This window comes from Rhinoderma darwinii, chromosome 5 (genome assembly GCF_050947455.1).
Source record: "Rhinoderma darwinii isolate aRhiDar2 chromosome 5, aRhiDar2.hap1, whole genome shotgun sequence".
NCBI lineage: Eukaryota > Metazoa > Chordata > Amphibia > Anura > Rhinodermatidae > Rhinoderma > Rhinoderma darwinii.
Window position 1 is genome coordinate 24,991,515 of NC_134691.1, and position 27,600 is coordinate 25,019,114.

At 33.6% G+C, this 27,600-nt stretch overlaps 1 protein-coding gene across 1 annotated transcript in view; it reads right to left on the reverse strand.

The window, feature by feature from the left end:
- ANXA13 (annexin A13) overlaps positions 1–27,341 on the reverse strand; it is a 66,479-nt gene extending 39,138 nt beyond the window's left edge. The window contains exon 1 of the mRNA XM_075827966.1: positions 27,216–27,341. Coding sequence (XP_075684081.1) covers positions 27,216–27,230 — 15 coding nt within the window. The 5' untranslated portion in view covers positions 27,231–27,341. The remainder of the gene's footprint in view (positions 1–27,215) is intronic.
- Between the last annotated feature and the right edge of the window lie 259 nt (positions 27,342–27,600).

Consider the following 27,600-nt stretch of genomic DNA (forward strand, 5'->3'; position numbering starts at 1 on the left):
TAATAAATACTACTGCTACTTCTATTACTTATAATAAATACTACTGCTACTTCTATTACTAATAATAAATACTACTGCTACTACTATTACTCATAATAAATACTACTGCTACTACTATTACTCATCATAAATGCTACTGCTACTACTATTATAAATACTACTGCTACTACTATTACTCATAATAAATGCTACTGCTACTACTATTACTTATAATAAATACTACTGCTGCTACTATTACTTATAATAAATACTACTGCTACTACTATTACTCATAATAAATGCTACTGCTACTACTATTACTAATAATAAATACTACTGCTACTTCTATTACTCATAATAAATACTACTACTACAATTACTCATAATAAATACTACTGCTACTACTATTACTCATAATAAATGCTACTGCTACTACTATTTCTTATAATAAATACTACTGCTACTACTATTACTCATAATAAATACTACTGCTACTACTATTACTCATAATAAATACTACTGCTACTACTATTACTCATAATAAATACTACTGCTACTACTATTACTCATAATAAATGCTACTGCTACTACTATTATTTATAATAAATACTACTGCTACTACTATTACTCATAATAAATGCTACTGCTACTACTATTACTCATAATAAATGCTACTGCTACTATTATTACTCATAATAAATAATAATGCTACTACTATTACTAATAATAAATACTACTGCTACTACTATTACTTATAATAAATACTATTGCTACTTCTATTACTTATAATAAATACTACTGCTACTACTATTACTCATAAGAAATACTATTGCTACTACTATTACTCATCATAAATGCTATTGCTACTACTATTACTCATCATAAATGCTATTGCTACTACTATTACTTATAATAAATACTACTGCTACTTCTATTACTTATAATAAATACTACTGCTACTTCTATTACTAATAATAAATACTACTGCTACTACTATTACTCATAATAAATACTACTGCTACTACTATTACTCATCATAAATGCTACTGCTACTACTATTATAAATACTACTGCTACTACTATTACTCATAATAAATGCTACTGCTACTACTATTACTTATAATAAATACTACTGCTGCTACTATTACTTATAATAAATACTACTGCTACTACTATAAGGGCGGGTTCACACATGGCGGATTTTCACTTAAATTCCGCTGCGGACACTCCGCAGCGTTAATCCGCAGCGGAGCCGTTTCTCCATTGACTTTCACTTTAATTTCGCAGTGTTCGTTTACACGATGCGTACAATTCCGCTGCGGAGCATAGGCTGCGGAGCGGAATTTGGTGTCCGCAGCATGCTCTGTCTGTTGCGGAGCAGTGGCGGACTGGTTGCGGACTCATGGCGGAATTTCTCCATTGACTTCAATGGAGATTCTAAGTTCCGCAATGAAGTCCGCAGCTGTCATGCACATGTTATGTGTGGTGCGGAGCGTATTGGTTTTTTAACATGACATTTCTTCATTCTGGCTGGACCTATGTATTTCTAGGTCTACAGCCAGACTGAGGAAGTCAATGGGGCTCCCGTAATGACGGGAGCGTTGCTAGGAGACGTCAGTAAATAGTCACTGTCCAGGGTGCTGAAAGAGTTAAGCGATCGGCAGTAACTGTTTCTGCACCCGGGACAGTGACTACCGATCCCAATATACATGTATCTGTAAAAAAAAATGAAGTTCGTACTTACCGAGAACTCCCTGTTTCTGTCTCCAGTCCGGCCTCCCAGGATGACGTTTCAGTGTAAGTGACGGCTGCAGCCAATCACAGGCCAAGCACAGGCTGCAGCGGTCACATGGACTGGCGCGTCATCCAGGGAGGTCGGGCTGGATGCCGAAGGAGGGACGCGTCATCAAGACAACGGGCGGTAAGTATGAATTTCTTTTACTTTCACTAGGGAAAGTGCTGTCCCTTCTCTCTATCCTGCACTGATAGGGAGAAGGGAAGCACTTTTCCTGCAGTCCGCAGCGGCCAGTCCGCATCAATTTTCTGCACATTTTGTGCAGATCCGCAGCCGTAATCCGCAACCCGGATTAGGTGCGGCATTGATGCGGACAGTTGCGGAGGAATTCCGCCATGTGTGGTCATGCCCTTACTCATAATAAATGCTACTGCTACTACTATTACTAATAATAAATACTACTGCTACTTCTATTACTCATAATAAATACTACTACTACAATTACTCATAATAAATACTACTGCTACTACTATTACTCATAATAAATGCTACTGCTACTACTATTTCTTATAATAAATACTACTGCTACTACTATTACTCATAATAAATACTACTGCTACTACTATTACTCATAATAAATACTACTGCTACTACTATTACTCATAATAAATACTACTGCTACTACTATTACTCATAATAAATGCTACTGCTACTACTATTATTTATAATAAATACTACTGCTACTACTATTACTCATAATAAATGCTACTGCTACTACTATTACTCATAATAAATGCTACTGCTACTATTATTTATAATAAATACTACTGCTACTACTATTACTCATAATAAATGCTACTGCTACTACTATTACTCATAATAAATGCTACTGCTACTACTATTATTTATAATAAATACTACTGCTACTACTATTACTCATAATAAATACTACTGCAACTACTATTACTCATAATAAATAATACTGCTACTACTCTTACTAATAATAAATACTACTGCTACTACTATTACTTATAATACATATTACTACTAATACTAATAATAAATAGTAAATACTACTGCTACTACTACTATTACTCATAATAAATGATACTGCTACTACTATTACTCATAATAAATGATACTGCTATTACTATTACTCATAATAAATGCTACTGCTATTACTATTACTTATAGTAAAAACTACTACTGCTACTACTATTACTCATAATAAATGCTACTGCTACTACTATTACTCATAATAAATACTACTGCTACTACTATTACTCATAATAAATGCCACTGCTACTACTATTACTTATAGTAAATACTACTGCTACTACTATTACTCATAATAAATGCTACTGCTACTACTATTACTAATAATAAATACTACTGCCACTACTATTATTTATAATAAATACTACTGCTACTACTATTACTCATAATAAATGCTACTGCTACTTCTATTACTTATAATAAATACTACTGCTACTACTACTATTACTAATAATAAATACTACTGGTATTACTAATAATAAATACTACTGCTACTATTATTACTCATAATAAAGACTACTGCTACTACTGTTACTAATAATAAATACTACTGCTACTTCTATTACTAATAATAAATACTACTGCTACTACTATTACACATAATAAATGCTACTGCTACTACTCATAATAAATGCTACTACTATTACTAACAATAAATACTACTGTTACTACTATTACTCATAATAAATACTACTGCTACTACCATTACTTATAATAAATGCTACTGCTACTACTATTACTAATAATAAATACTACTGCCACTACTATTATTTATAATAAATACTACTGCTACTAATATTACTCATAATAAATGCTACTGCTACTACTATTACTTATAATAAATACTACTGCTACTACTATTACTCATAATAAATACTACTGCTACTACTACTATTACTAATAATAAATACTACTGGTATTACTAATAATAAATGCTACTGCTACTATTATTACTTATAATAAAGACTACTGCTACTACAGTTACTAATAATAAATACTACTGCTACTTCTATTACTAATAATAAATACTACTGCTACTACTATTACACATAATAAATGCTACTGCTACTGCTCATAATAAATGCTACTGCTACTACTATTACTAATAATAAATACTACTGCTACTATTATTACTTATAATAAATGCTACTGCTACTACTTATAATAAATACTACTGCTGCTACTACTATTACTAATAATAAATACTACTGTTACTACTATTAGGGCATGACCACACGTGGCGGATTTCCTCCGCAACTGTCCGCATCAATGCCGCACAGAATCTGCGTTGCAGATTCTGCTGCGGATCTGCACAAAATGTGCAGTACATTGATGCGGACTAGCTGCTGCGGACTGCGGGAAAAGTGCTTCCCTTCTCCCTATCAGTGCAGGATAGAGAGAAGGGACAGCACTTTCCCTAGTGAAAGTAAACGATTTTCATACTTACCGGCCGTTGTCTTGGTGACGCGTCCCTCTTTCGGCATCCAGCCCGACCTCCCTGGATGACGCGCCAGTCCATGTGACCGCTGCAGCCTGTGCTTGGCCTGTGATTGGCTGCAGCCGTCACTTAGACTGAAACGTCATCCTGGGAGGCCGGACTGGAGACAGACGCAGGGAGTTCTCGGTAAGTATGAACTTATATATTTTTTTACTGATACATGTATATTGAGATCGGTAGTCACTGTCCCGGGTGCAGAAACAGTTACTGCCGATCGCTTAACTCTTTCAGCACCCTGGACAGTGACTATTTACAGACGTCTCCTAGCAACGCTCCCGTCATTATGGGAGCCCCATTGACTTCCTCAGTCTGGCTGTAGACCTAGAAATACATAGGTCCAGCCAGAATGAAGAAATGTCATGGTAGTAAAACCAATACGCTCCGCAGCACACATAAGATCTGCGGACTTCATTGCAGAATTTTGACTCTCCATTGAAGTCAATGGAGAAATTCCGCCATGAGTCCGCCACTGCTCCGCAACAGACAGAGCATGCTGCGGACACCAAATTCCGCTCCGCAGCCTATGCTCCGCAGCGGAATTTTACGCCTCGTCTAAACGAACACTGCTAAATTAAAGTGTAAGTCAATGGACAAACGGCTCCGCTGCGGATTAACGCTGCGGAGTGTCCGCAGCGGAATTTAAGTGAAATTCCGCCACGTGTGAACCCAGCCTTACTCATAATAAATACTACTGCTACTTCTATTACTAATAATAAATGCTACTGCTACTACTATTACTCATAATAAATACTACTGCTACTGCTATTACTAATAAATACTACTGCTACTACTAATAATAAATACTACTGCTACTACTTATAATAAATGCTACTGCTACTACTCTTACTAATAATAAATACTACTGCTACTACTATTACTTATAATAAATGCTACTGCTACTACTATTACTAATAATAAATACTACTGTTACTACTATTACTCATAATAAATGCTACTACTATTACTTATAATAAAGACTACTGCTACTACTATTACTAATAATAAATACTACTGCTACTGCTATTACTAATAAATACTACTGCTACTACTTATAATAAATACTACTACTACTACTACTACTACTATTACTAATAATAAATACTACTGCTACTACTTATAATAAATACTACTGCTACTACTATTACTTATAATAAATGCTACTGCTACTACTATTACTAATAATAAATACTACTGTTACTACTATTACTCATAATAAATGCTACTACTATTACTAATAATAAATACTACTGCTACTACTGTTACTAATAATAAATGCTACTGCTACTACTTATAATAAATACTACTGCTACTACTATTACTTATAATAAATAGTACTGCTACTACTAATAATAAATACTACTGCTACTACTTATAATAAATACTACTGCTACTACTTATAATAAATACTACTGCTACTACTCTTACTAATAATAAATACTACTTCCACTACTATTACTAATAATAAATAATACTGCTACTACTATTACTCATAATAAATAATACTGCTACTACTATTACTTATAATAAATGCTACTGCTACTACTATTACTAATAATACATATTACTACTAATACTAGTAATAAATACTACTGCTACTGCTATTACTAATGATAAATATTATGGCTGCCACTAATGCTAATAATAAATACTACTACTTTTACTAATAATAACTATTACTGCTACTACTATTACTAATAATAAATACTACTGCTATCACTATTAGGGTATGTGCACACGATAACAGCATTTACGTCTGAAATTACAGAGCTGTTTTCAGGAGAAAACAGCTCCTGAATTTCAGACGTAATTGCTCGTACTCGCGTTTTGCGAGGCGTCCACTAAGGACGTAATTTGGAGCTGTTCTTCATTGGATTCAATGAAAAACGGCTCCAATTACATCCCAAGAAATGTCCTGCACTTCTTTGACGAGGCTGTTATTTTACGCGCCGTCTTTTGACAGCGACTAATAAAATTACAGGTCGTGTTTTCAGGCGTAATTCGAGGCGTAAAACGCCTCCATTACGCCTGAAAATAGGTTGTGTGAACCCAGCCTTACTAATAAATATTACTGCTACTTCTATCATGGTGTGCGTAGAGACGCAGTTCAGTATAATGATGTCATTGCACCGGCTTATGGTCCTATAGGCTTCCATTGATAAACCTATGGGGGTTTTCTGGTACCCAGAAACCCCTGTCTAAGGAAGTTCAGAAAGAAAAATAAATAATAATTTCGTCGTTGGGAGCTGTATAAATCCCTATACAGTGAGCCCCCTCTAGTGACAGCTGTAGGCAGACAGTTTTCTGGAATTTTCAGTTCATGGACCATCCTTAGAATAGGCCATCGATGTATGATCAGCAGAATAAAGGGCTCCCTACATAAAACTGTATACAGAAATTAGCAACGTACGTGAGTATAAATGGCGGGGAAGGAATTGCACTTCCAAATCCCCCCCAATAAATGCCCTACGTTTGTCCCTGGGCTCCATGTCGAGCCGGGAAGCAACATTATCTAGGGATATTTGCACAAGGCATAGCTTAACATAATGTTTACTGAACGATCCTCACGACCGGCTAATCTTATGCAAACAACCGTAATAAACCAACGTCTGCCTCATGTGCTGAGAGACGACTTCCTCATAAATTATCTTTTTGCGTGGAAATCTTTATCATGATATTAGATAACTAATATTATTCTTCCTGCATGTAGGTAAATCTTTTTATCTGTTGCTATATTATAGGCTGTTACGGGCCCCAGCCCATACACACATATACCAACCTATAATCATTAAAATCTTTTCTCTGTGTGTATGGAGTAAGTCTGACCGAGGGTTTGGAGTGCCGATGTGACCTCGATCTATATCCTTTTGGCCATTCTGAGAAACATTAATTTCAAATTTGATCAGTCAATGTAGTAATGGGGGTTGGTTTATTTAATAAAATTCATATTATATTAGACATGTTAAGAATACAGCGCGAAGAAAAGGGACAAGGAACCTCATCCAAATGATACAACGGTTTCGTGGTCACATGACAGAATCAGCCATGCACACTCACAAGACTCTGGCCGTACACGCCATGGATGATTCAATCATGTGACTTTAAATGTATTACATCATTTGGACAGGGATTCCTTGTACATAGTGACGTCACCACTGCAGCCATTGATTGGCTGTAACAGTCATGTGACATAACACGGCAATGGATGACATGTCGTCACACAATGATGACAACATGAAGCAGCGGGGGACTTCAGTGACTGGTGTCACGAACACAGCACCAATTTGTTAAGATAATAATTTTAGATTATTATATTCTAACATCTTCTTAGGGGGTTATAGTAAACATATAATGACGCTACCTTATGTTTTCTTCTCCCTTAAGTCTCAATCTGTGCTGTACTCTGAACCACCCCGGAGCTAGTCATACTTTAATTACCTATAGCCTAATTTTTTTGCAGTTGTATACAGTTGTATCTATGAGACAAGGCAAAACTTTTGCTTTAGACAGTACACTAATCTGACCACCAGGGGCCACGTTGTAACAGATATACATTCCATTACTGTAGTTTTCGGCTGAGCTCTCACCTTCCTCAGGATCAAGGATACCCCACGAGGTGAGATTTTGCATGGATCCCCCGATCGATGTCGATTGACAGTCATTTTGTATGTCTTACTATTGCACCAACAGTTGTCTCCTTCTCACCCAGCGTCTTACTTATGGTTTTGTAGCCACTCCAGCCTTGTGCAGGTCTATGATCTTGTCCCTGACATCCTTAGAAAGCTCTTTGGTCTTGCCCATGTTGTAGAGGTTAGAGTCAGACTGATTAATTGAGTCTGTATATATATAATTTTGACTATGTGATTTTCTTTTTTTTTTATATATATATAATCTATCTCTCACTGGTAAAATTAACCTAGCCTAAAAATTCTAGACTGTTCATGTCTTTGACAGTGGGCAAACTTACAAAATCAGCAAGGGATCAAATACTTATTTCCTTCACTGTATATGGACCTTGTTGTCAGGCTCTTCCCCAGAGCGGAGTCCCGGGCAGAAAGCTAGTATATTCTCTGCTCCGGGACTCTGTGGAATCCCCTGACAGAGGGCACTGTGGCAGCATCTACAGAGGACACTGCAGCAGCATCTACAGAGGGCACTGTGGCAGCATCTGCGGAGGGCACTGTGGCAGCATCTACAGAGGGCACTGTGACATTATCTACAAGTGGGTGTGTGGCAGTATCTACAGAGGACACTGTGGCATTATTTAGGGGTGTGTTACATTATCTACAGAGGGCACTGTGGCATCATCTACAGAGTACTCTGTGGCAGTATCTAAAGAGGGGCTGCCCAATCTTGACATGTGTGTCTGCCAAATGCTGCCAACTGAGCCGCCGGACTGCATTTAGCGACACTTAAACTGGAAAACTGGATTGTTGAAATAAGCACGTGGAGAATTCTCTCTAATTTTAAACCTAGCGGCAGTATTATAGTAATGTAGTATTGTTATAGTAATGTAGTATTATAGTAATGTAGTATTGTTATAGTAATGTAGTACGGTATAGTAATGTAGTATTATAGTAATGTAGTATTATAGTAATGTAGTATTGTTATAGTAATGTAGTATTATAGTAATGTAGTATTATAGTAATGTAGTATTATAGTAATGTAGTATTGTTATAGTAATGTAGTATTATAGTAATGTAGTATTATAGTAATGTAGTATTATAGTAATGTAGTATTATAGTAATGTAGTATTGATATAGTAATGTAGTATTGTTATAGTAATGTAGTATTATAGTAATGTAGTATTGTTATAGTAATGTAGTATTATAGTAATGTAGTATTATAGTAATATAGTATTGTTATAGTAATGTAGTATTATAGTAATGTAGTATTATAGTAATGTAGTATTATAGTAATGTAGTAGTGTTATAGTAATGTAGTATTGTTATAGTAATGTAGTATTATAGTAATGTAGTATTATAGTAATATAGTATTGTTATAGTAATGTAGTATTATAGTAATGTAGTATTGTTATAGTAATGTAGTATTATAGTAATGTAGTATTGTTATAGTAATGTAGTATTATAGTAATGTAGTATTATAGTAATGTAGTATTGTTATAGTAATGTAGTATTATAGTAATGTAGTATTATAGTAATGTAGTATTGTTATAGTAATGTAGTATTATAGTAATGTAGTATTGTTATAGTAATGTAGTATTATAGTAATGTAGTATTATAGTAATGTAGTATTGTTATAGTAATGTAGTACGGTATAGTAATGTAGTATTATAGTAATGTAGTATTGTTATAGTAATGTAGTATTATAGTAATGTAGTATTATAGTAATGTAGTATTATAGTAATGTAGTATTGTTATAGTAATGTAGTATTATAGTAATGTAGTATTATAGTAATGTAGTATTGTTATAGTAATGTAGTATTATAGTAATGTAGTATTATAGTAATATAGTATTGTTATAGTAATGTAGTATTATAGTAATGTAGTATTATAGTAATGTAGTATTATAGTAATGTAGTAGTGTTATAGTAATGTAGTATTATAGTAATGTAGTATTATAGTAATATAGTATTGTTATAGTAATGTAGTATTATAGTAATGTAGTATTATAGTAATGTAGTATTATAGTAATGTAGTATTGTTATAGTAATGTAGTATTATAGTAATGTAGTATTATAGTAATGTAGTATTGTTATAGTAATGTAGTATTATAGTAATGTAGTATTATAGTAATGTAGTATTGTTATAGTAATGTAGTATTATAGTAATGTAGTATTATAGTAATATAGTATTGTTATAGTAATGTAGTATTATAGTAATGTAGTATTATAGTAATGTAGTAGTGTTATAGTAATGTAGTATTGTTATAGTAATGTAGTATTATAGTAATGTAGTATTATAGTAATATAGTATTGTTATAGTAATGTAGTATTATAGTAATGTAGTATTATAGTAATGTAGTATTATAGTAATATAGTATTGTTATAGTAATGTAGTATTATAGTAATGTAGTATTGTTATAGTAATGTAGTATTATAGTAATGTAGTATTATAGTAATGTAGTATTGTTATAGTAATGTAGTATTATAGTAATGTAGTATTGTTATAGTAATGTAGTATTATAGTAATGTAGTATTATAGTAATGTAGTATTATTATAGTAATGTAGTATTATAGTAATGTAGTATTATAGTAATGTAGTATTATAGTAATGTAGTAGTGTTATAGTAATGTAGTATTGTTATAGTAATGTAGTATTATAGTAATGTAGTATTATAGTAATATAGTATTGTTATAGTAATGTAGTATTATAGTAATGTAGTATTATAGTAATGTAGTATTGTTATAGTAATGTAGTATTATAGTAATGTAGTATTATAGTAATGTAGTATTGTTATAGTAATGTAGTATTATAGTAATGTAGTATTGTTATAGTAATGTAGTATTATAGTAATGTAGTATTATAGTAATGTAGTATTGTTATAGTAATGTAGTATTATAGTAATGTAGTATTGTTATAGTAATGTAGTACGGTATAGTAATGTAGTATTATAGTAATGTAGTATTATAGTAATGTAGTATTGTTATAGTAATGTAGTATTATAGTAATGTAGTATTATAGTAATGTAGTATTGTTATAGTAATGTAGTATTATAGTAATGTAGTATTATAGTAATGTAGTATTGTTATAGTAATGTAGTATTATAGTAATGTAGTATTATAGTAATGTAGTATTGTTATAGTAATGTAGTATTATAGTAATGTAGTATTATAGTAATGTAGTATTGTTATAGTAATGTAGTATTATAGTAATGTAGTATTATAGTAATATAGTATTGTTATAGTAATGTAGTATTATAGTAATGTAGTATTATAGTAATGTAGTAGTGTTTTAGTAATGTAGTATTGTTATAGTAATGTAGTATTATAGTAATGTAGTATTATAGTAATGTAGTAGTGTTTTAGTAATGTAGTATTGTTATAGTAATGTAGTATTATAGTAATGTAGTATTATAGTAATATAGTATTGTTATAGTAATGTAGTATTATAGTAATGTAGTATTATAGTAATGTAGTATTATAGTAATATAGTATTGTTATAGTAATGTAGTATTGTTATAGTAATGTAGTATTATAGTAATGTAGTATTATAGTAATGTAGTATTATAGTAATGTAGTATTGTTATAGTAATGTAGTATTATAGTAATGTAGTATTGTTATAGTAATGTAGTATTATAGTAATGTAGTATTATAGTAATGTAGTATTGTTATAGTAATGTAGTATTATAGTAATGTAGTATTATAGTAATGTAGTAGTGTTATAGTAATGTAGTATTGTTATAGTAATGTAGTATTATAGTAATGTAGTATTATAGTAATATAGTATTGTTATAGTAATGTAGTATTATAGTAATGTAGTATTGTTATAGTAATGTAGTATTATAGTAATGTAGTATTGTTATAGTAATGTAGTATTATAGTAATGTAGTATTATAGTAATGTAGTATTGTTATAGTAATGTAGTATTATAGTAATGTAGTATTATAGTAATGTAGTATTGTTATAGTAATGTAGTATTATAGTAATGTAGTATTGTTATAGTAATGTAGTATTATAGTAATGTAGTATTATAGTAATGTAGTATTGTTATAGTAATGTAGTACGGTATAGTAATGTAGTATTATAGTAATGTAGTATTGTTATAGTAATGTAGTATTATAGTAATGTAGTATTATAGTAATGTAGTATTATAGTAATGTAGTATTGTTATAGTAATGTAGTATTATAGTAATGTAGTATTATAGTAATGTAGTATTGTTATAGTAATGTAGTATTATAGTAATGTAGTATTATAGTAATATAGTATTGTTATAGTAATGTAGTATTATAGTAATGTAGTATTATAGTAATGTAGTATTATAGTAATGTAGTAGTGTTATAGTAATGTAGTATTATAGTAATGTAGTATTATAGTAATATAGTATTGTTATAGTAATGTAGTATTATAGTAATGTAGTATTATAGTAATGTAGTATTATAGTAATGTAGTATTGTTATAGTAATGTAGTATTATAGTAATGTAGTATTATAGTAATGTAGTATTGTTATAGTAATGTAGTATTATAGTAATGTAGTATTATAGTAATGTAGTATTGTTATAGTAATGTAGTATTATAGTAATGTAGTATTATAGTAATATAGTATTGTTATAGTAATGTAGTATTATAGTAATGTAGTATTATAGTAATGTAGTAGTGTTATAGTAATGTAGTATTGTTATAGTAATGTAGTATTATAGTAATGTAGTATTATAGTAATATAGTATTGTTATAGTAATGTAGTATTATAGTAATGTAGTATTATAGTAATGTAGTATTATAGTAATATAGTATTGTTATAGTAATGTAGTATTATAGTAATGTAGTATTGTTATAGTAATGTAGTATTATAGTAATGTAGTATTATAGTAATGTAGTATTGTTATAGTAATGTAGTATTATAGTAATGTAGTATTGTTATAGTAATGTAGTATTATAGTAATGTAGTATTATAGTAATGTAGTATTATTATAGTAATGTAGTATTATAGTAATGTAGTATTATAGTAATGTAGTATTATAGTAATGTAGTAGTGTTATAGTAATGTAGTATTGTTATAGTAATGTAGTATTATAGTAATGTAGTATTATAGTAATATAGTATTGTTATAGTAATGTAGTATTATAGTAATGTAGTATTATAGTAATGTAGTATTGTTATAGTAATGTAGTATTATAGTAATGTAGTATTATAGTAATGTAGTATTATAGTAATGTAGTATTGTTATAGTAATGTAGTATTATAGTAATGTAGTATTGTTATAGTAATGTAGTATTATAGTAATGTAGTATTATAGTAATGTAGTATTGTTATAGTAATGTAGTATTATAGTAATGTAGTATTGTTATAGTAATGTAGTACGGTATAGTAATGTAGTATTATAGTAATGTAGTATTATAGTAATGTAGTATTGTTATAGTAATGTAGTATTATAGTAATGTAGTATTATAGTAATGTAGTATTGTTATAGTAATGTAGTATTATAGTAATGTAGTATTATAGTAATGTAGTATTGTTATAGTAATGTAGTATTATAGTAATGTAGTATTATAGTAATGTAGTATTGTTATAGTAATGTAGTATTATAGTAATGTAGTATTATAGTAATGTAGTATTGTTATAGTAATGTAGTATTATAGTAATGTAGTATTATAGTAATATAGTATTGTTATAGTAATGTAGTATTATAGTAATGTAGTATTATAGTAATGTAGTAGTGTTTTAGTAATGTAGTATTGTTATAGTAATGTAGTATTATAGTAATGTAGTATTATAGTAATGTAGTAGTGTTTTAGTAATGTAGTATTGTTATAGTAATGTAGTATTATAGTAATGTAGTATTATAGTAATATAGTATTGTTATAGTAATGTAGTATTATAGTAATGTAGTATTATAGTAATGTAGTATTATAGTAATATAGTATTGTTATAGTAATGTAGTATTGTTATAGTAATGTAGTATTATAGTAATGTAGTATTATAGTAATGTAGTATTATAGTAATGTAGTATTGTTATAGTAATGTAGTATTATAGTAATGTAGTATTGTTATAGTAATGTAGTATTATAGTAATGTAGTATTATAGTAATGTAGTATTGTTATAGTAATGTAGTATTATAGTAATGTAGTATTATTATGGTAATGTAGTATTGTTATAGTAATGTAGTATTGTTATAGTAATGGAGTATTATAGTAATGGAGTATTGTTATAGTAATGTAGTATTGTTATAGTAATCTAGTATTATAGTAATGTAGTATTGTTATAGTAATGTAGTATTATAGTAATGTAGTATTATAGTAATGTAGTATTGTTATGGTAATGTAGTATTATAGTAATGTAGTATTGTTATGGTAATGTAGTATTATTATAGTAGTTCAAATGACTAATTGATTAACAATAATTTTGTATTGTATCAAATTTGAAAGTAATGCGGCCCGTCAACTCCACATTTTTTCTATATGTGGCCCACTTACCCGGCCGAGTTTGAGACCCCTGTCATAGAGGGAGGTCCCCGGCTCGGGGGTCCCTTCTATGAGCCAGTGTGGAGAGCTGCTCAGGTGAAAACGAGTCTGTCCGTATATAACATGGAAAGCCAATCATCCTAATTGCTGCTATCTATTATTACATACTACAAAGCAAGCAGCAAATCCCAACAGTAGGAAAGTATAAAGGAAAGATTGCGACTCCTCTCCAGCGCAGAATACGGTACAAACTTACACAAACATCCTTGGTCGGATTCAAACCAGGGTCCCAAGGCAACAGTGCTAACCACTGGGTCAAATGGTAGAGAGTACAACAGGATCAGACAACACATTTTTTTTGTCATCTGTAACCATGGAGAGACAAGTGGGCATAGTAGCTGTATACCCTAAACAGAAGTTGTTGTTTTTTAGTCCGGACTGTGTAAAAAAAAAATGGTTACAAACGTTCAAATACCCTTTGGATCTTTTTTTTCTATTCGGTATCCAGCTATATACAAAATAATTCTGGATCTGCAGATAGTATGGTCTTTATGTCTGAATGCCCATATTGTTTACAGGCTATCGATTACTGCATCTTCTTAATTGTGTTTTTGCTAAATTATTCATTTTGATATATTTCTATCTTTTTGTATCTTAGTTCTTCCTTGATTATTAGTTTTTGTTTTATAACCGAATGAACTGATGAGATCCTCATAAAAGCTCGCTTCCCGCCTGTTTACATACGCTCCCTCCTTGATCAAAGTTTGGGCTTATCTAGCAGCTGATAAGTGAAGTCATAAATGGGATGGTCATTGTTATTAATAATTAACAGGATTCATTATTTTGTGCGCCAGACTTTTCAACATGATGTCACAACCAATTGAACGTATTGATTAGACAGTGAAGACACAATGGGTAGGACTTTGTCCATAGGATAACAGATTTTATCTTTATTTTAGCTGGTTATTATTAATCATCACCTCATGAAAATAACCAGTGTTGGACTTTAAGTTAGTGGTAAAATTTGATCGACACATTCAGTGTTTATTTATGAAAAACACCAAAATGTTGAGAAAAATTGCAAAAATTAGCATTTTTTTTTTACATTTGAATGTATCTGCTTGTAAGACAGATAGTAATACCACACATAATAGTTACTATTTCCCATTTCCCATATGTCTACTTTATGTTTGCATAGTTTTTTGAACGTCCTTTTATTTTTCTAGGACGTTACAAGGCTTAGAACTTTAGCAGCAATTTCTCACATTTTCAAGAAAATTTCAAACACCTCATTTTAGGGACCGGTTTGTTTTGAACTGGTTTTGAGGGCCTTATGTACTATAAATCCCCTTTAAATCACTCCATTTTAAAAACTGAACCCCTCAAAGTATTCAAGACAGCATTTAGAAAGTTTCTTAACCCTTTAGGCGTTTTACAGGAATTAAAGCAAATTATGGCTGGGTTCACACAACCTATTTTCAGGCGTAAGCGAGGCGTATTATGCCTCGATTTACGCCTGAAAATATGGCTCCAATACGTCGGCAAACATCTGCCCATTCATTTGAATGGGTTTGCCGACGTACTGTGCTGACGACCTGTAATTTACTCGTCGTCGCTTGACAGCTGTCAAACTACAACGCGTAAAATTACAGCCTCGTCAAAGAAGTGCAGGACACTTCTTTGGACGTTTTTGGAGCCGTTTTCTCATAGACTCCAATGAAAACAGCTCCAAAAACGGACGTAAAAAACGCAGCGAAAATGCAGCGAAAAACGCGAGTTGCTCAAAAAATGTCTGAAAATCAGGGGCTGTTTTCCCTTGAAAACAGCTCCGTATTTTCAGACGTAATTGCAGTTATCGTGTGCACATATCCTAACGGTGAAATTTACAAATGTCATTTGTTTTGCAGAAAATCAGTTTGATGCATTTTTTTCTATAACACAGAAGGTTTTACCTGAGAAACACAACTCAATATTTATTGCCCAGATTCTGTAGTTTTTAGAAATATCCCACATGTGGCCCTAGTGCGCTACTGGACGGAAACACAGGCCTCAGAAGCAAAGGAGCACCTAGTGGATTTTGGGGCCTTATTTTTATTAGAATATATTTTAGGCGGCATGTCAGGTTTGAAGAGGTCTTGTGGGGCCGAAACCAAGAAAATACCCAAAAAAAGACACCATTTGGCAAACTACACCTCTCAAGGAATTTATCAAGCGATATAGTAGGCATTTTGACCCCACAGGTATTTTGATGAATTTAGTGCAATTAGGCTCTGAAAATGAAAATCTAAGTTTTTTCTAATGAAATGTCGTTTTAGCTCAGATTTTTCCATTTTCACAATAGATAAAGGAGAAAAAGAACCCAAAATTTGTAAAGCAAACTCTTTTGAGTACGGCAATACCCCATATGTGGTAATAAACTGCTGTTTGGACCCACGGCAGGGCTCAAAATGTAAGGAGCGCTATTTGGCTTTTGGAGCTCAAATTTTGCCTGACTGTTTTTCAGGTGCCCTGTTTCTTTTGCAAAGCCCATGAGAGGCCAAAACAGTGGAAACCCCCCAAAAGTGACCCCATTTGGGAAACTACACCCCTCAAGGAATCTGTCTAGGGATATAGTGAGCATTTAGACCCCACAGGTCTTCTTCAGAATTTATTCGAATTAGGAAGTGAAAATGAAAATCTACATTTTGTTCCACTAAATTGTAGAATGTCTTCATTTTCACAAGGGATACTGGAGAAAAAGCACCCCAACATTTGTAACGCAATTTCTCCCAATTACGGAAATACCCCACATATGGTCATAAACTACTGTTTGGACACACGGCAGAGCTCAGAATGGCAGGAGCGCTATATGGCATGCAGATTTTGCTGTATTGGTTTTTGGCCACCATGTCGCATATGCAAAACCCCTGAGGTACCAGAGTACAGTGGAAGCCCCAAGACATGACCCCATTTTGGAAACTCAAGGCATTTATCATTTGCCTGGACATATGACAGGGCACAGAAGTGAAGAGCACCATGCGCATTTGAGGTCTATTTTGGTGATTTTCACAGCATTGGCCCACAATTGCCGGGCTCTGAAGTGAAATAGTAAAACAAACCCCCAAGTAGTGACCCCTATATTGGAAACTACACCCCTTAGGGCATTTTAAAGGATGTAGTTAGCATTTTGACCCCACAGGTGATTCTACATTAGAAATTAGCGCCCAGCGGATGGTGCAAAGTGAAAATTTCAATTTTCCACTGATATGCCAATTTACTGCACAATATGTGGGGCCCAGTTTGTGCCACTGAAGGCAAATATCTCAAGCTGTTAAGCGTGTTCTACCGGGTATGGCGATGCCATATATGTGGACGTAAACTGCTGTTTGGGCACGCTGTAGGGCTCAGAAGGGAGGGAGCGCCTTTTGGCTTTTGGAGCACAGATTTAGCTTGGCAGTTGTTCTGTTTGGGGTTTTACTGATATTTCGGTTTATAATGTGCGGTCGTATGTAATCTGTGCGGAGTACATCAGGGTATAATAAGAGGGTATAATAATGGAGTAAACAAATAATATTTCAGAGATATGTGGCCGGTGTCGCTCTGATAAATGGCGCCCAATCTTATCCGCTTTTGGAACACTCTGCATATTTTTCATCGCCATATTCTGATAGACAGAACTTTTTTCTTTTTTCTTTCCTGGAGCCGTGTGAGGGCTTATTTGTTGCAGGACAATCTGTAGATTGCATTGGCACAATTATGGGGTACACGCAATTTTTTGATCACTTTTAATTAAATCTTTTGGCAAGCAAGGTGACCAAAAAGCAGCAATTTTGACTTCATTTTATTTTTTTTTACAGTGTTCACCGTGCGCTATAAATTACTTTATTCTGCGGGTCGATATGATTACGGCGATACCAGATGTATATCGTTTTTTTTATATTTTGCAGAATTTTTGAAAAATTATTTTTTTTGTGTCCCCATATTCTGAGAGCCATAACTTTTTTATTTTTGTGTTGACAAGGCTGTGTAAGGACTTGTTTTTTGCGGGACGGGTTGTAGTTTTTATTGGTACTATTTTGGGGTACGTGCGACTGTTTGATCACTGTTCTATACTTTAGAAGGGATGGTGACCAAAAAAATAGCGATTCTGGCTATGTTTTTTATTTCATTTTTTTGCGGTGTTCACCGTGCGGGAAAAATAACATTATCGTTTTATAGTTGGGGTTGTTACAAACGTGGCGATACCAAATATGTTTACTTTTTTTTAACAGTTTAATTTTTTTTCCTATAATAAAAGACTTATTATAGGAAAAAAGGCAGTTTTAAATTTTTTTAACTTAGAGCTTTAATTTTTCCACTTTAGATGAACTTTTTTATAACTTTTTTTTGTCCCACTAGGGGACTTGAAGACCTGCACCTCTCATCTTTATTCTAATACATTGCACCACAACCCACGTAATGCAATGCATTAGAGCTGTCAGCTATTCACTGACAGCAAGCCTATTAGGATCCGCCTCTGGGAGGGGCCTAATTGGCTTCCGTACGTGGCAGACCAGGAAGCCACTGTTGGCCTCCTGTTCCCATAGCAACGATCGCCATCCGTGTGACCACATCGCAGCGATGCCGGTCTCCTGGAAACCACTAAAATGCCGCGATCGCTTTTGATTGCAGCATCTAAGGTGTTAATGGCAGGGAGCAGAGCTAGCTCCGTTCACTGCCGCTACTGCAGTATGTCAGCTGTTACATACAGCTGACATCCTTCGGCTGATGGCGCAGGCTCAGCTACTGAGCACGCCGCCATCTTTCATCTGCCAGAAGTCTTTTAAGCCCCGCCTCCAGACGGGGCCTAACAGGCCGCCATACTTGGCAGACAGGGGGCCATTGTTATGCCTCCTGTTGCCAACAGCCGATCGGCTAGCGTGCCTACCCGGCTCTTTTAGCCCAGTAACCATGCTGCAATACTGTAATTGGTCAGTCACTGTATGTGGCAGCCGATGTCACTGTTCTGTCACCATGTCTTTTGACATGATGACAGAAAAGCACCATGACGTAACTGTACTTCATGGTGCCTTAATGCAGTGCAAACTATGACGTACAGTTGCATCAATGTGCGTCCAGAACTTTATGGTCAAGTATTCCTAATAATCCGACTTTAGGCAAAAATAGTTCCAGTGCTGAATTGCCTGGACATTGTTTAATGGTCCCACATTCTGGGACAACGAAAAGACTGGGCAGCCACTATGTTTTCTGCACTACCCACTTCAAGGGCCAGTTTTCACAAAAGTGAGGATCTGGGTAGCAGGTTTGCATTTTCAGTATTCTCCACTACCAAATTCATAATGCTCTGGTAGACCACTGGTGACCTACCATTTTCAATAATCTGGCACCCTGGATTTTTAGACGTTTTCTGTATTTCAAGCTTACTGTGGTGTTTCGCTGTAAAACATATTGCCACTCTATACCTAGGGCCTGAACAAGCACTATGGGGCACCTGGGTAGAAACTATTGAGTATATCACGTTATAGTTCTCAAATTACAAATCCATACAGTATACAAATAATAGCACTATATAGTAAAGAAACAATGTGCCTATACAATACACTGACAAAATAATGGCACTATACAGTGACCAAATAATAGCACTTTAAAGTAACCAAATAATAGCCCTATACAGTGACCAAATAATAGCACTATACAGTGACCAAATAATAGCCCTATACAGTGACCATATAATAGCACTTTAAAGTAACCAAATAAGAGCAGTACACAGTTACCATATAATAGCATATACAGTGGCAAAATAATATAACTATACAGCACCTAAATAATAGCACTATGAATTGAATAAATATTATCACTATACAGTGGCCAAATAATAGCACTATATAGTGACCAAAAAATAGCATGATACAGTAGTCAAATGAGAGCCCTATTCAATATACAAATAATAGCAGTATACAATGACCGAATGATATATACAGTGATCAAATAGTAGCATATACAGTGGCCACATAATAGCATATACAATGACCAAATAATAGCATATACAGTGGCCACATAATAGCACTATACAGTTACCACATAATAGCATATACAATGACCAAATAATAGCATATACAGTGACCAAATGATGGTATACAATGACCACATATTAGCACTATAAAGTGATCAAGTAGTATATACAGTGACCACATAATAGCACTATACAGTGACCAAATAATAGCATCTACAGTGACCAAATAATAGCACTATCCAGTGGCTAAATTAGAGCCCTATTCAATATAGAAATAATAGCACTATACAATGACCGAATAATATCATATACAGTGATCAAATAGTAGCATATACCTTGACCACATAATAGCATATACAGTGACCAAATAACAGCAACTAAAGTGATCAAATTATAGTATACACTGAACACATATTAGCACTATAAAGTGATCAAATAATAGCATATACAGTGATCAAATACCATATACAGTGTATTGAAAAAGAAAAAGAAAAAAATGATCCAGGAATATAGCTAGGCACTCTTGGGTTGGATAAAATTTAACAAAATATTTTATTTATGAATCCAGATAATACCGGCAATATAAATTTATACAACAATTTAAAATATTTTTCTCCTGGCCAGGAAAAGAGACATATAATAGCACCTCTATGCGTCTATAATATCACCTCATAAGTATGTAAACATCATATATGCATGGAACAAATTTGAGAAGATAACAATTTTCAAAGCAAAATCACTGGGTTATGTTCACACTTGCGGTTTTCAACCATATATGTTGTTTTTATCACAAAGTGGCCAGAGTTCCTATATAGAGTGGTTGGTAATGGTGTTTTGAAGAAATTCTTTTTATAAGAAATATAAATCTCAAAATAGGAAGACAGTCCCGTATGTTAAGGGGATATAATTTGCAGCGGATCTTTTTCCCTCATAAGCGGATCCTTGATTTTTATGGACAGGAATTCACAGGGCAGGGTTTAGACGTCACTACCCGCCCTGTCTGATTGAGACAGCTGACGCGTTTCATCCCAGTACGGGATTTCTTCAGAGCCTGTTCAAGGTAACAACCTCTAAAGCTCAAGATTGAGGGCTACATATTGACCCTAAAGGTCTGTGAAAAGACTACCTATCACCATAAGATTTATATGTTACATATTGACCTTAACAGGTCTGTGAAAGGACTCTCTATCACCATAAGATTTACATAAAAATCAAGGATCCGCTTATGAGGGAAAAAGATGCAAATTATATCCCCTTAACATACGGGACTGTTCTCCTATTTTGAGATTTATATTTCTTATAAAAAGAATTTCTTCAAAACACCATTACCAACCACTCTATATAGGAACTCTGGCCACTTTGTGATAAAAACAACATATATGGTTGAAAACCGCAAGTGTGAACATAACCCAGCGATTTTGCTTTGAAAATTGTTATCTTCTCAAATTTGTTCCATGCATATATGATGTTTTACATACTTATGAGGTGATATTATAGACGCATAGAGGTGCTATTATATGTCTCTTTTCCTGGCCAGGAGAAAAATATTTTAAATTGTTGTTGTATAAATTTATATTGCCGGTATTATCTGGATTCATAAATAAAATATTCTGTTAAATTTTATCCAACCCAAGAGTGCCTAGCTATATTCCTGGATCATTTTTTTCTTTTTCTTTTTCAATATTCTTTATCAGGAATGGCACCGTGCTATATTATATTGCAATTTTGGGTATGTTAGGTATGGTTTTGTATAACCACATCTTTTTTCTATATACCATATACAGTGTCCAAATAATAGCATCTGCAGTGATCAAATAATAACATATACAGTGACCAAATAATAGCATATACAGTGACCAAATAATAGCATCTATAGTGATCAAATAATAGCATATACAGTGACCACTTAATAGCCCCATACAGTGACCAAATAATATCATATACAGTAACCAAATAATAGCATCTACAGTGATCAAATAATAGCATCTACAGTGATCAAATAATAGCATATACAGTGACCAAATAATAGCATATACAGTGACCACATAATAGCATATACAGTGACCAAATAATATCATATACAGTGACCACATAATATCATATACAGTGACCAAATAATATCATATACAGTGACCACATAATATCATATACAGTGACCAAATAATATCATATACAGTGACCACATAATATCATATACAGTGACCAAATAATAGCATATACAGTGACCACATAATAGCATATACAGTGACCAAATAATATCATATACAGTGACCAAATAATAGCATATACAGTGACCACATAATAGCATATACAGTGACCAAATAATAGCATATACAGTGACCACATAATAGCATATACAGTGACCACATAATATCATATACAGTGACCAAATAATATCATATACAGTGACCAAATAATATCATATACAGTGACCACATAATATCATATACAGTGACCAAATAATAGCATATACAGTGACCACATAATAGCATATACAGTGACCAAATAATAGCATATACAGTGAGCACATAATATCATATACAGTGACCAAATAATAGCATATACAGTGACCACATAATAGCATATACAGTGACCACATAATAGCATATACAGTGACCAAATAATAGCATATACAGTGAGCACATAATATCATATACAGTGACCAAATAATAGCATATACAGTGACCACATAATAGCATATACAGTGACCACATAATAGCATATACAGTGACCAAATAATAGCATATACAGTGACCACATAATAGCATATACAGTGACCAAATAATAGCATATACAGTGACCACATAATATCATATACAGTGACCAAATAATATCATATACAGTGACCACATAATAGCATATACAGTGACCAAATAACTGGTTTCCCAAGTCTGTAAATGCTGATTTTAGTGCCTACTCTGAATTCTGCCTACTTTGAATTACCGTATCATTATTAAATAGATTTTTTTCTTGTTCTATGGTCGGCTGTTTTAAGTTGTCAAACCACCTTCTCTGTTAAGTTTTTGCCTCTCCATTTTTTCAACAAATTTGTTCCTCTGTACAAAGAACCACACAATGCCTTGCCCAGGGGGGTATCAACACACCAGGCCTGGTTGGTCACATCACTCATTTTAATTGGTGGGAAAAATGGGTACAGAGATCCCCGCCCCACAGAGAATACAGTACTAAAAAACAAGGATGGGTAATCTACCCAGAGAGAATGGGGCAAATAAATGCTAATTCCTCCAGGCCAAGGTGGTTAGATATGTGGTGGTGTTAACCACTATGATAATATTTTAATCTGTGCTATGGGTCCCTGCTCTATGTACACCCCTCCATCTATGGCCAGCTTACGAGGTCGAATGGACACCTGTGTGAGGAGGGGGTAGTGACAAACCATATGGGGGCCACCCTAGTAGTACCTATAGGGGATATATTTAGGGACTGCTTTTTTTGGGGGTTTCATTCCGCAGTTTCTTAGCTACGCAAAGCCGATCTGCATCTATTCTATTACTGGAATCTTCTATTATGAAAATTCATATAAAAATATAATTAATTGCTGCATTACTGGCCATATTTATTTGGATCTGATCTAATCTCATATATAGTAATGTATTTTCCATGATTATCGGTCTAGGCGGGTGCTGGGAAATTCCAATGATGTGCCTTTTATCTGTGCAATTTATCATGATAAAAACTAAGTGCATCATTAACCCATGTGCTATATCTCATATATGGAATTCCGAAAATCCAACTAAAAAATATTGTTAAAGTAGAAGCTGCCCGAGACATTTTCTCCACAAAGGAAAAGTGGAGCAATTGTCCATATCAACCAATCAAGTTGTAGCTTCAATCTAATAAAAGAGCCGTAGACAGTCCATTGATACCAATAGTCACTGTGTAATGCTTCTTTTCACCTGTGGTGGCGCTGCAGGGAAATTCAACACTTGCTGCCTGCTTCCTCCACAGATTACAGTTGATCAGTGGAGCTCCCAGCAGCAGGACTCTCTGCGATCATCTTATTTTCAGGGGACCTTTCTAACAAAAAGGGATTATCTAAAACAGACAACACCTTTAATTCTAATCAAAATCTGAAGATTCCTCTTCCCCCGTGGCACACTGACACGGGACCAGGAAGCAGAGTTGGGGCGTTGTTTTGTTGCCTTTATTTTTAGCTCTGCTACATGGAGCAAAGTCTGTGGTCCCTGATGATAAGCAGCTAAATAGCAGCTCTGCAAGGTCAAAAAAATCCCACTGAATGTATGCATGCTCAGTATACATATATCGGATCTATGCATCCCCTAGAAATGTATGGGATCTGTCAAAGTATAAAAAAAAAAATGAAATGAAAAAAAAAAGTTACGCAAAACACTAGTGTGATTGCAGCCTAAGGCTATGTTCACACCTGCATCTTGGTTTCTATTCATAAAGAAAGCCCCAATCCATCGGGCTCTGCTGTAGTGGCCATCAATCTGATGAAATTTCCTACCCAGGCTCCAAACGCAAATGTGAACAGAGACTAAGGGCGCGTTCACACGTGGCGGAATTTTTCCGCTGCAAATGTTGGTGCAGATTTGGGGCAATTACGCAACGAATCTGCACCAACATTTGCATATTTCAGACGTTGCGGATATCACAGCGGACTTGCCACAGATTTCAGTTTTTGCATTGCAAAGGCTGAAATCCGTGGTGAAATTCTGCTTCTTCTCCGCAATGGAAAGAGCATGCTGCGGAGGGAAAATTCTGCACCGCAGCCTGATTTCCGCCCAGTTATTCTCTGCAACGTCTGAACTAACTTTCCTAAAAATGTATAGAAACAAATGTAAATAACGGCCGCTGCAGAAGTCCACTGTGGACTGTCCAAAGCGAGATTCAACAGCAATTCCGTCACGTCTGAATGTGCCCTTAGGCATACAAAGAAGGGAACAGTTTAAGGTCAATGACTCTCGGTTGATGTCAGAAATTAGATCAGGTTTCATATTTTTTGCATCATGAGGCCGAAATATGACCACATTTTAGTGTTTGTAAATACGAGCGCAACATTTGGCCATCCTGTGGTTTTACTGAACTGAACTTAAAGGGTAACCAAACGCTCAACAAATTTCTGACATGACAGAGTCCGAGCACTGAGACCCCCACCAATCGCTAGAACGAAGCGGCAGAAGTGCTCGTGTGAGTATTCAGCTGCTTTGTTTCTGTTTGGCTTTTTCCGGAAAGCCGATTTATCGGAGTACGGCTCATAGACTTTCTATTGAGCCCGTACTCCGATACATTGATTTCCGGAGAAAGCCAAACAGAAATGAAACGGCTGAGCGCTCACACAAGCACTTCTGCTGCTTTGTTTTAGCGATTGGCGGGGGTCTCAGTGCTCAGACCCCACCCATCAAAACTTCTGACATGTCATTATGACATGTCAGAAGTTTGTTGAACGTTTAGTTACCCTTTACATAACCAAAGTGTTCAATGATGGTCTAAGTCTGGTCCAACAGAACTTCAAGGGGTCCAGGTGTGGCGGCATTGTATGGAAACCATAAGGGATCCTTCACACGCATCATTTTTATGGCAACTTAAATTGCATCAAAAAACTTTTAGAAAATCGCTAGCATTATTAAAATGTAACATGCGTTTTTTAAGGCGTTTTTAGGCGTGTACTTCGTAGGCGTTTTACATTTGGTGTCATTTTGTACTTACTTTTTTTCTGGCGTTTTTGAAATCCTATTATCGAAGCCTATGAAAAAAATGCCTGAAAAAACTCCATACTCAGAGCATGCTGCGTTTGAAAAAGACACCACTGACCACAAAATTGCCTCAGAAATACCACAAACCAAAACGCAGTTGTGTGTAGTGCATTTGATATTGTACTATAGACTTTAATCAAACATGTCGCTGCAATAAAGAGCACTATAAAAACAGCGAAAAACACAGCAAAATGCTCACACGGAACTTTTCTTGGCCTTTTTTTAATGGGAATTTATGATTTCCCATTAACACAATGTATTTTTTTTATCATTGTTTTACAGCAGTTTTAGAATATACTTTTTTGTGTTTGTATGTGTATATATATATATATATATATATATATATATATATATATATTTGGATTTTTTTTTCTTCTTTGGCTTCAGAGGAAGTGAAACATGCAATATTTAAAGCCCCTTGTTAAAATGCTGGCATGTGTTACATCATATGAGGGTATTATATGTTTGCAAATACATTTTCCTTTAAAAAAAATTACAAAAAAAAACATTTACGGCAAAATCCAAAATGTCAAATTTGTTTTCTTTCTAGAATTTTCTTTGCTTTAATTATTAAAATAGTAAAAAAAATTATAGCAATAATATATTCAATATAATTATAAGAATAATACATAATAATTAATATACAAATATTAATCACAAATAAACCTAAAATATAATAACAGTAATAATATTGTTTTCTAATGATTATTTCATCTTATGTGTACGGTCTATCCTGAGGATATGAATTGTATACTCAAATAAAATAAAAAAAGATTTACTTTTTACCATAATTTACGTGTAAAATTATAATTCATTGTAATAAGGTAAAGTATAATCTGTACTAGATAATAATATGCCATTAAAACGTATAATCAAATATTAGTGAATGATAAAATGCAATAATGAAAAACGTATACCGTAACCCATATGAAGAGGTAGCAGAGCTGAATTTGCCATGAAACATTGTTTATTTATTGCAATAACTCCCTGAGTATGTGATAGGTCTTCCTGCAGTCCTAAGTAAAACTGCAGACTACACATTGTTGTTTCAAATGACAATCTCCAGCTTCTGTGATTAACAAACTTGGTTCTGCTACATCTGTACATCACAATACAATATCTAGTGTAAAGCTTACATGGAAGTTGCCCATGGTCCTCTTGTTCTGCAGGAGAAGGTGATAGTTGATAATGAGTCTGCAGGGAATAGTCCAGTTTTATGAGATGAGCGTGATTAATGAATAACTTCTGCCATTATCCCATAGGCTACGTCACATCGTTCTGGTGGCGGCAGAACATCGGTTGTTATTCAGAAAGCTCATTGTAGATTATTTTTAGAGCTGCATGTCACAAACTACACATTATACTATGCTAAATAGGTGAATAAATGAGACAACAAGTGATTGGAGGATTACTTGTGCGTTATTAAAATATGCGAATCCCCTTTAAGTTTGCGTCAATAATTATCTAAATGGAAAACGCATGTTAAAACCCATTCTTTGTATTTATTTATTAAGGAGTATT